The 12,113-nt window shown below is 30.2% G+C and overlaps 1 protein-coding gene across 1 annotated transcript; it reads right to left on the reverse strand.

Moving 5' to 3' along the window:
- Positions 1–1,384: 1,384 nt before the first annotated feature.
- On the reverse strand, positions 1,385–11,436 carry LOC134722052 (3-ketodihydrosphingosine reductase-like). Its single transcript, XM_063585486.1, has 10 exons — positions 11,269–11,436; positions 10,065–10,154; positions 8,972–9,028; positions 8,479–8,544; positions 6,818–6,913; positions 5,715–5,906; positions 5,196–5,279; positions 4,661–4,744; positions 3,947–4,048; positions 1,385–3,393 (listed from the first exon to the last, which is right to left on the reverse strand). The coding sequence occupies exons 1-10, from the start codon at positions 11,374–11,376 to the stop codon at positions 3,277–3,279; spliced, it is 996 nt and encodes a 331-aa protein (XP_063441556.1). The 5' UTR covers positions 11,377–11,436; the 3' UTR covers positions 1,385–3,276.
- Between the last annotated feature and the right edge of the window lie 677 nt (positions 11,437–12,113).

Consider the following 12,113-nt stretch of genomic DNA (forward strand, 5'->3'; position numbering starts at 1 on the left):
ATTAACACAACTCCCATAATAATTAATTAACATCAATTAACATCTGGAACTCCTCCTTCCTTAGCTGCCAATTTAAATAAAAATTCCCATATTGCATAGCGGTGTGAATTTACAGGTTGACGGTCTTGATTGAGGAAGACGTTCAGGCGTTAATGTAGCCTTCGTAGATCGGCGAAATATAACGACTGAATTATTCGGGTTAAACATTTTCTAAAAGAGTCTCTAAATAAATTATGTCATTTTAAATATTATTTAAATAAAATACAAGAATGTATTTTAAAATATACTGCTAGAACCCTTTGGTTATACTATTACATTTTGTACATTGTTCATGATATTGAGAAATACTTTATGAATATATATTGCAATGATCATGAAGCACTTGCATATAAAAATAAAAATCTTTGGAATATTCATTACTGACATGGTATAAATGTGACTATAACATTCTCCTTACTACCACCAAATATTTGTAGCATTCTCAAAATATGGCTATTACCATCCTCTTATACAAACACAAATGAATAGCATTCCCAAAATATGGCTTTTTATCCTTTTGCTATCAACTACATATACAACTCTAAAAATAAATACTTAGTACACTCCCCTTATACCATTAACTACACATTCAAAGCATGATTACTTATAATTCATCTATTTAAGATTTATAGCACTAAATATTGAACAATAATATCACTGAGATAGAACAAAGTTATTCCTTCTATTAATATTGTTATAATAAAATATGTATAAAAAATATAAATTTCACCAATACATGTTACAATGAATACTTGTAATTACACAATAGGTTGTGATTATTATTTAACAAGGATACATGTCCATACTGTGCTAGACACCCATCCCCACTCAGGTCAAACAGGTTTCAAAGTAACTGGGCACATAATTTTACATAAAGGCATCATTAGTATACCACTGTTCAAAAGCCGTAAATCCATTCAGAGAAAATAAATCTGGATAACAAACTAAAACCGAGGGAGCACTTCAACTATACGAGGAAACCAACAAAACAACAGAAACACTCAACTTTAAAAAATAATATCTGAATTTACAGTGTGACTTTCTTTACTCCATACATTTTCAAGTAAAGTAATGGACAACACAGATTGGTGTTTCATGTTTTCACATATCAAATATAGGAAAGCCTTGGTGTAGTGGTCACACCCGCAAAGTTGAAAGGGATTAATATAAGTTGCAATAACATGTTGCAAAATCAATTATAAATACATATTTTTCAACTAAATATCAGCTGTATCATAATGAAACATACATGCAATGTAATTATGAATTATAACAATCATTAAAAAAAATTTAAGGCCCATTTAAAGTCAATTCACTTGCTCACCTTAGACCTTTGTTTTGAAGTTCAATCAATATTTTAAAATAGATAAATATACATGTGTATAAAACTGTATATACATTTGTAGCTTTCACTTTAAACATCACAACACTTTTCCCTGAAATCCAGATACCTGGTTTTGCATAATTTACAGAACTTCCTCAAGTAATATAAATTTAAAGAGATCAAAGAACATTATATAAACTATTCTTTATATGTACAATGTACACAAAACCAAACTTTGGTTGTATCAGGAAATCATAATAATTGACATTAAGATATGAGCTGACTCAGATAGATATCGATCTTATGCAAATGAATATCGATACATATGTTCAGCTAATCCAAGTTTTAAAGTGCCAGTCTGCCTAAGAATCAGGCAGTGGTGAAAACATGACAAAAAAACCCAACCCAATTTGACATTGATTTCAGTTCATAATATGTTGTTATGCACAAAAATAACATTCATTTCCATGTTCTGTTCTGGTAATAGTAGATACTATTTGGTTGAAATGCACTAGAAATTAATGAATAAGGGGAGATAACTCTGTAATTTCCTATCATTCTAACCAATTTTCTAACAACTTATTTGATATTACCAAACACACACAAACTAAAGACTAATACTTTTTAACTCAGGATGATGGTTAGTATTAAATAGCATGATTAGATCGTGGGTTTTTTCTAATCATGTTTTAATTTTTACCTAAATTGCCCGATTCTTACAAAGACTGGCACTTTAAAAACAAAGCTTTACAGAAAGTCTGTAACTGTTAGAAAACTTTGTTATTATAAGAACCCTACAAAACAGACCAAAATTCAATTTCTGTTTCGTATTTGAATGTTTCAAAATTAATAAAAGTCTTATATTATATGTACATGTATACATGCACTTGCATAAGGTTGATTTCTATATGATGCAGATCATATATCAAATATTCCTCAAAGATATGTGTCAAAAGTTTTATCCCTGATATTTTCACATTACTAAGGTTAATGAGCAAAATATTCTCATACTAACAGGAACATGTACATGGCATGGGAGTATTGGTCACTTTCAATTTTTTACTATATTTTTTTTATATAAAATCACATTTATTTTTGTTTATTGTTTAGTCATTTCTTGACATATTTTCATAAATTTGGTACCACAAATTGTAGATTTGTCAACATTTATATTGTTTATTTGGTTTAAATTTGGTTATGAAGTTATATCTTTTTCTGAAGATTTAATCAACAGTTTTATTATTTATTAAATAATTATTTTGAGGGATTTAGTGTTATGATTTTTGGAAATCATTGTCTCAAATTTATATATAAATATAAGGAGATGTGGTATAATAAGCCAAAGATCAACATGAACTAAGATGAAGTAAAAGTTAGAATTCTATGAAAACAACAGAACTACAAGTTCAAATTTATTTGGTGCAAGGTTTGTCATCAGCCGTTTTTGTTTCTTTTGTTGTAAATATACTGTTAATTATTAATGATTTTATTTTAGTTGAAATTTATTGCAAATATACTGACGTAACATAAAACTGTTGATTAAATCTTCAGAAAAAGACATAAACTCATAACAAAATTTAAACCAAAAGGCTGAGGCTCTACATGGATAAAACCAATGGATTTGAAATATTCAGACAAAAAATTAAAAAGAAGATCAGTGAACATCCATAAGTCATTTAAACAAATTTTTTTTAAAAAATTTAAGAAAAAAAATTAAAAATGCAAATAAAATTGCTTTGATTGATTTGGTTATTTGAACATAATATATAAGTCAATGATAACATCTCATTCTAAATGAAAACAAAATGAAATATTATGAAATGGAACATTGAAGAATAGTCTCTCTCATATGGAAGACAGTTGTCAAAGACGTCAAACAGTTTGATCTCTTTGTATAAGCCTTCAAAGTAATATTACTCCATCTTTTCTCTCTCCTCTTTATCTTTTTTCGTTTTACATTTTCTTACAATACGAGTAAAATGAAGTAAGTAGAAAAAGGAAACCAGTCTAAACACACTCACTGTCAGTACCTGTAAAGAAAAAGAATTGTAAGTAATATTTTACAAAATAAATAATTGCAAACTTTCTTGCATTAAGGTGGTACCCAACACCTTCACTAAAATTAATTTGGCTCGTTTAATTTTCATAAAATATTGACTAAGTATTCAATTTGACTCAGAAGCTTAGTACTGCATTCACTACTCAACATATTTAAAACTTTTAGCTGATTTTACAGAGTTATCTCCCTGTAGTGTTAGGTACCACCTTAAACTCATGTGAGTAAACTAGATCATGAATCTTTCACATTAGAAAATAGAAAACAAATTACTTCACATATTTCACTTGTCAAAAATGCATAAAAGGGAAATAACTCATATGAAATGTTAAAGGATGATTTTAAGTATGTTTTATCTTGCCTTGCTATTCATTTTTATTGTTAGCAGTTTCAAAAAGTTTCATTATGTCCAAAACTATGTAATTTTTCTATTAAAGGGCAATAACTCCTGTGGTTGACGTCAGTTATATTTGTTTTTTAATTAATTGAGTTGTTATAAATTCTGTCATTGGTTCTCTTGTTATTACCTGTTGTATTGCATCACAGATTGAATGTACAGGTGACATTCCACAAGTAATGTTGGCTAACATCCAGCCATCTAAACCAATATAACTACAAAATCTGCCATTCTGCGAAGACAAAATGACAAGTTATGTTGGATAACACCAACTACTCTTAACAATAATAATTATAAAATATCTTTTAATTTGACAACAATGTAACATGTAATGATGAATATCTTCAACATAAATTATTCTATATATATATTCTCTAAACAAAAAGGACAAGTCAAACTGGTTAGCATTGATACATCTTACCACCATAACTATATAAATATCATATCCTGCATACATTTTTCTAGCTAAGTTTGGTTTTCTAAGCCACATTCATTTCAGACGAGATTATGAAGACAGAAAAAGTAAAATGACAGCACTAACTTTAATTGGTAGTGATAGCTAATATAAGCCCTATGAACTTGCAGAATTAAAACATAAAAACATATTTAATACATCTACAATTAACAACAAAACCTGTAATTCCCAAGAATAAATAATTTAGTTTCAAAAGATACTTGTCCATCTTCTTTCCCAATATCTTTACTGTACAAGGAATACAGCCTTCAAGATGATACGCATTGTTAAATACAAATAATTTTAAAATGAAGCATCTATTGATAAAATTATGTTGTCAAATGTTTATAAAATGAACACTAAAGTGATTTATTATTACTGCCAACTTACCATAGAATCCTGAAGTATCTGTTTAGCTACAACCTCAGGTTTAAATACACCAGATGTATCAGAAATCAGTTTTGTCTCTTCTGGCTGTAACAAAGAATCAACATATATTATAATTACTGAAACTGCAAACACATATCATTGATTGGTAAATCATTTTCCCTTACCTTGTTAGCATTTAAACAGTTTCTGACCATTTTGAAGCACCAAATGTTGATAAGTGGGTTATATTTCATGTAAACATTGCTTTATTCCTCAATAAAACAAACAGCTCAATATGCTGAATCACAGAGTAACAACAAACAGGATGATTTGTGAAAATACTGAAAGACCAAGTATAATTTTGTTTATGTGACATACCACATGGCTCCTAACTGTTTCCACTTTTCATGTGAGCATTCATACATACTGATACACAAATAAAGAGATGTGGTATGATTGCCAAACAGACAATGAGTCAGTGTCTGCAAGAAAGTGACTTATTCATGAAAATGCTTTAGTGGTTATACTCCTAGATCTTTTACATGATGTTTAATACCTTATTTCGTTCCTCTTCTTCAAAACCTGGAGTATCTGTATCAGGTGGGTGGGCTACTGTTACATAGATATTATATGGTCGTACCTGCAATTAAAAGATAAAAATTTAAAACCTGGCTTTGTAGAAGAGTGCATCGTATGAATGATTTTTTTCAAGGTTTTTTTTTAAATGAAAAAGGGCTCTAATTATCTTTTTAATTTAAAAGTAAAAACAGTCCACCAATAAATACAGAAAATGTCATTGAGATAATCAAAAAAAATTATCAGTATAGGAATGCCAATGAAGACAACTAAAGGGTTATATTCTGTATATAGTGGGATCATCTAACTATGTCTAATATTTCTCTGCATTTGGAAAAAAATATAACTTGTAAAAATGTATTCCACACCAACTAAATAATAAAAATAAGATGCTATATCTTTGTCAACGAGACAACCCTACACAAGAGACCAAATGACACAGAAATTAACAGCTATATGTCACTGTATATTTAACAGTATAATTTTTTAACCTCCTCACCTCCATTTGTAAAGACTCAGCCAGTCCTCTGAGAGCAAACTTTGATGCAGCATAGCCTGTATAACCAAACAAGCCAAGCTGACCAGCCTGTGATGAGATGAAAACAATCCTTCCTCCTCCTTGTTCCTTCATCTTACTGATCACTGCTTTAGTCATTTGTACAGAACCAAAATAATTCAGGTTCATTAATTTCTATAATAAAAATTTCAATCTATGAATGTGTTAAAAATATAAAACAATGAGATGTGGTATGGTTGCAAAGGAGACATTTGAATTTTTGTTAAAGTAGTTTTTAAATTTTTAATGCCTATACCGTATTACATAATAACTTTTAAGATTTTAAAACTTTGGTTTTGACAGAAGCTGATGATGTTTTTGTTTTGTTTAGAGGAGTACATGATGATGTTTTATTAGTTTTGAGAGTACCTTATGATGTGACTGTTCTGAGAGAACATGGTGGGGTAATTTGGTTTTGAGAATACATAATGATGTGGTTAGAGTTTGAGAGGACCTGATGATGTATTTGTGTTTGAGAGTGTTCTGGTTTAAAGATTATGTAATGATGTACATGTTTTTTTGGTTTTGAGAGTATCTGCTAAAGTGTTTTGGATTAAATGGTACCAGATAATGTGGTTTGGTTTGAAGCTACCTGGTGATATTTTTCAACAAACATGTAAAAGCTGCACTAGAAATTGTAATGTTAAAATTAACTAAAATGTTTTTGAACCATCACCAGTACTAATTTAATACTCTAATATACAAATACTTATTCATTTATATGAATGATGAACAGATTTATATATTTTAATGTAAACTTAATTCAGGCTTTTTTGCAGTTTTGGGGAAAATAGTGTTCAATATTGTATGAAGTGTCTTTTAAAATGTGAAATGTGTTTTGCCATTAGAATATAAGGCATGTGGGAATTTGAGAGAGTTAAATGTCCAAGTGAATTATTATTTATAAGTCTCAAGTTTCACATATTTACTGTTTTTAATACCAAAACGTTTTTATTAATCTAATATTTTTACTTGTTTACAATATATAGAATCATAGAACCTTGGTTTTCAATATGATTTTTTGTTTACCTAATAATAGAACAAACCTTGAATTCATCTATTTTTAGATCTTCGAATGTTTTAGCCACACCCATCCCTGCACAGTTAATTAGCATATTTACAGGTCCTTGTTTGTCTTCTGCCTGTTATTCATAAAACAGAATATCGTCATTTCACCTGTCGTCAGTGTTTTCAGGTAAAACACAATTAAAACATTGAATATCATTTCCATTATACATGTATTATAATGAAGTAAATGTTGATTAGGAATTTCCCTTCATTTATACACTTTGTAAAAATTAAAATCTCACAAGCTATGACAAAAAGAATTCTAAATTTCAATCATAACACTAGTTCAATAATAAGGGTCAAAGTATTGGAAAATCTTTCAGAATTGATATAAAGTAAAAACCTGATGATATCTTAGTCAGTTTCCTGGAAATTGGTTTCATATTCAGATGGAAAACACGAAGTTTACTCATCAAAGAACAAAATCTAAGAACAAAATCTATAAACAACAAAGTTACAGGGGAATAAAAGAGCAGTGGAGCCTACTTTTCTGTTCAATAACTTAAGGGCATACGATACAGTTTTGATCCTGTATTTACAAGTTCGTGAAAATTTGCATATAGGCTATTTTTCACCTGATTAAATCAAATCTGTAATAAAAAATATACCTTCATGTGCTACTTTTTGAGTTAATTGAGGTCAAAATTTTGTATATTTGCTCAAAATTCTGATTTGTGGCCATAATTTCTTTTTCGAAAGAAAGACATAACTTTTTTGTTATAAAAGATAAACACATTTTTTTTTTTTAAATAATCAGTGATTTCTGTATTTTATAAATATCCTTAAAAATATACATTTTTTTATTCAGAAATAACTCATATTAATCAAATGTTCATGAATTGAGGAAAATACGTCATTTTTTGCTGCATGTTTATCAAAATTAAAAAAAATCCTCTTTTTACAGTTTTCTAAAAATTTGGGTCACATAATCTCCATGCAAAATGAAACAAATTGCTGTTTTGAAAAATAGGGGTCCATGAATAAATCAGTTTGAATGATAAAAATCAGTCGAAAAAATTTATCTTTTCCCGATATGTCACAGTTTGACGTCGAGAAAATAACATTTTACGTTAGCATCGTCATTACCTCCTCTGTAACTGTATCGTATGCCCTTAAGTGTACCAATTAAAGAGCAACCAACAGTGTTACATTGTAAGTCTAGTAGTTCTTTTCTGATCCAATCTGTGTGTAGTTAATTTGATACATATACATTGTACTGGCATACTGTCTGTTCAAGATATGAAGCATTTACTGCAGTGGGGTTTGTTTACTAAATGTTGTTGGAGTGTGGGTTAAGTGTAAAACCATTCATGTCCTCACTAATTATCATAATGTCATCAAATCATATTTTATTGAAGTTGTATTAATATAAAAATAAACAACATATTAAGCCAATTATCTCAAGAAGAAAAACTTGACTTGCTTAACTTGTCTCTCAATCCTTTGGCATATTTCAGCAAATAAAACATGTGTAAACTAATGTTCAAACTATATTTATAGCAATTAGAACCATTGACAGTGCAAAATCATATTTTCTCAAATCCCTGGTTAAAATGTATGACATTGTCTTCCGCCAAATAGGGTTAAAAAAATCACCAGTATTTAAACAGGGATTATGTATAAACTATTTATCTGGTACCTTTTGTACTGCCTTCTGTACTGCTTCATAGTCTCCAGCCACATCAACAGGAACAATACATACTTGCTGTAATAGACAGGAAGTCAAATGGTTATTATACATGTAAATGTTTATACACAATATTGTCTTTAAAGGATTCTGTATCTTTGGTATCTGGTAATTCCTATGTCTATGTACAATATCGCAATATTCCTTCTTCTAGAACTTACTTGATTAAACATCAGGAATTAAAATACACAAAACAGATAAAGCTCAGACTAAATAAATAAAATAAGGAACACTATGAAAAAAGAACCATAAAACTAAAGTACTCACCCTTATCATAGAGGGGCATGCAAATGTGTGCATGGGTTTTCATTTATCTTTTAGGTAGAAATGTGTGTTATGATAAAATGAATACTACATATACATTAATGTAACGTGAAAAACACAGTATCTTTAAGAGTGTAAGTCATGTAAGTTACACCCTCTACAAAAATAACATAGTATTTACCTTAAAATTATTCCCAGCAACTTTTTCCAAATCAACCTTTGCAGCTTCTAGTTTAGTCTGCAATTTAAATAAAACATAGGATATTGTATGACTTAAAAAAAAAATGATTTTGAATGTAAAGCTTAAAAGTAAACTGGCACTTCTTATTTTCTTCTATAAATTGCCTTTTAATAGAAATGACAGATATTTTCATAGAATAAAACTTGAGGTAGAACTATAGGATATAGCTACTTTTACTGTAGTTCCTTAGTGAAATACATATACCAATGTAAGTACACGTACTGTATTTAGAAGATGAACTAATGTGTGTCAATTACTGTGGAACACTTAATTCACCTAACTTTTCTTATACATTTGTAAGTGTTAATTAAGTCTTTAGTCTATGTATTATTGTCATTTTATTTATTTTCTTTTGTTACATCTTTTGACATCGGACTTCTCTTGAACTGAATTTTAATGTGCGTATTGTTATTCTTTTGCTTTTCTACATTGGCTAGAGCTATAGGGGGAGGGTTGAGATCTCATAAACATGTTTAACCCCGCCGCAATTTTGCGCCTGTCCCAAGTCAGGAGCCTCTGGCCTTTGTTAGTCTTGTATGATTTTAAATTTTAGTTTCTTGTGTATAATTCGGAGTTTAGTATGACGTCCATTATCACTGTACTGTTATGCATATTTTTAGGGGCCAGCTGAAGGACACCTACGGGTGCGGGAATTCTCGCTACATTGAAGACCCATTGGTTGCCTTCGGCTGTTGTCTGCTCTATGGTCGGTTGGTTGTCGCTTTGACATATTCACCATTTCCTTTCTCAATTTTATTCATATGTTTATAAATATGGTGTCTTTCAATGTTTTATTCTATCATTGTTGTTAAACAAGCAACAATAAATAAAACTGCCTGCAAAAATTAAAAATGCATCTCTTACATGTCTTAGGCCAGTTTAAATTTAAATTGGCCATAAATATTTCATAACATGTATGATGAACAAATTATCATCAACCATATTGTTTATAAATTTTTTGCCACTGTAAGTCTAGAAATTTGATATTTTTAATACACAAATTCATTAAAATCTTTCTATATTTTTCCCATACAATATTTCTGGCCATAATTGATACTACAGCTCCTCTCCTTATTGCTTCCTTGGCCATAGCCTTCCCTATACCACTTGAGCCACCAGTTATCTGAAATGGAAATTGATAAGATTTGAGATATACATGTACTAAACATCTCTTCCCTACATTGTACATCACCTAACATGTTGTCCAGCTCAGAGAAAATAAACATTTTGTCAATTAAGTTTGTGATATGTTGACTCAAGCATTCTATGTATGTATGTAATGCCAATGGTAGATTCCTCCATTATTTGGACATACATGTACATTGTATACATGTACTATATATAAATTTCATGACTTTTGCATACATGTAGATTGTGTTATTCAGTCAACTTGAAATCTTACTTGTGCTTGTGCTGATGATTTTTATTAAATAAAACTTTGAATTTTTATTTGTATTAAATTGCAATACTTCCTTACAATACTATGTCTACAGTTTCAAATTTCTTTAGTCTATCATTTTATAATCACATCCACATTTTAAGCTAGAAACAAAATCACATAAAAGAAGGGGTTAAGCAATATACTGTGTACAAATATTGAACTTTTATATCTAGTTCGATTTAATTAAGCCTAAACTGAAGATAAACAGAACCTAACTTAGTGAGGGGGAAACAATTAGAAATTAGAAAGTGTGCAAAGAAGATCAGCCCGGTTTGTATTGAACAACTACCAACAAACCAGCAGTGTAACATCAATGCTAAAAACTCTACAGTGGCAACCACTAGCCGAGAGGAGGGCCAACTGCAAAGCAGTAATGATGTACAGGATAGTAAATGGCCTCGTAGCAATACCAACGCTAGAGCTACACTCTACATCATCCGTAGCAAGAGGACACACAACACGATTTCTTGTACCTTATGCCAGAACTTCAACCTACAGGCATTCCTTCTTCCCAGACAGCATAAGGATATGGAACAGCCTCCCACAACCTTTGGTGGACAGTACCTCACTAGATGCTTTCAAGCAGGGGGTACTGAGCTGCAGTATTCCTTAATCGCACCATCAGACTGTTTTTAACTTGCACCTGTAAATATTTTCTTGCACCTTTGTTGTCACACCCAGCATGGGCAATAGTGCGATAATACTCAATTAGAGGACTGCACTGTATTGGAAGAAGAAGAAGAAGAAGAAGAATGGAACAAATTTGTTTACAAGATTTAATATACAAGTGACGCACCAAAACATGTTTACCGTCCAGTTTTAATACTTGTGGTGACACCAGCCATGAAATTACAAACATAAAAATACCAATCAAACAAAGGAGAAGAAATAACTCCCAAATCATTTTGATTTTTCCACTTTTTTGATTCTGAAAAATCTGGCGGAAGTTTGTTGTTGATGTCTAAATAAGAAGCTAAGGCTGGAAACGAACGAGAACGTATTCCGTACATTAGATTAAGATAGAGAATTATGTGACGTGGTCATTCGTATTAAACTAAAAAAGGTTGATGGTATTCCGTAAGGGACGACATCAAAAGTTCAATGAAGGATAAAAAACTTAATTCACATAGTTTTTTCTCTGACCCCCACAGCCCCCAACTTAATTTGGGAAAAATTAATTGACCAATATGGATATATGTAAAATCGATTTTAGATTAACAAAACTTGCAGCAATGTTGACCCCCCTACCCCCAAACTATTTGATTTAAGTTTTTTTTATCCTACATCGATCTTTTGATGTCGTCCCTAACTAAATCATTCAAAGTAGGGATAAAAAATGGCTATGCTAGTAAATCCTTTTGTAATATCAATTATGTGTACACTTTAATACTAAAATTTACGTTGCTACATCAACTAAAAAAAGAAGGTTTGACTGGATAAGTAATCGAGATAACTATTTCATCACAACACAACAATATCAATTTAATAGAAAAGTAAGTTGTAGACTCGATTTGATCACTCGATCAATTTGGAGAATTTACTGAATTTTGTTCTAGTTTGTTCCGGTTACTGGTTAGTGAGTGAGTGATTCCATCATTTAATGGGCAAATGTTAAGATAAGTTGGAATAGATGTGAGTTTT

The sequence above is a fragment of the Mytilus trossulus genome, chromosome 6 (assembly GCF_036588685.1).
Source record: "Mytilus trossulus isolate FHL-02 chromosome 6, PNRI_Mtr1.1.1.hap1, whole genome shotgun sequence".
Classification (NCBI taxonomy): Eukaryota; Metazoa; Mollusca; class Bivalvia; order Mytilida; family Mytilidae; genus Mytilus; species Mytilus trossulus.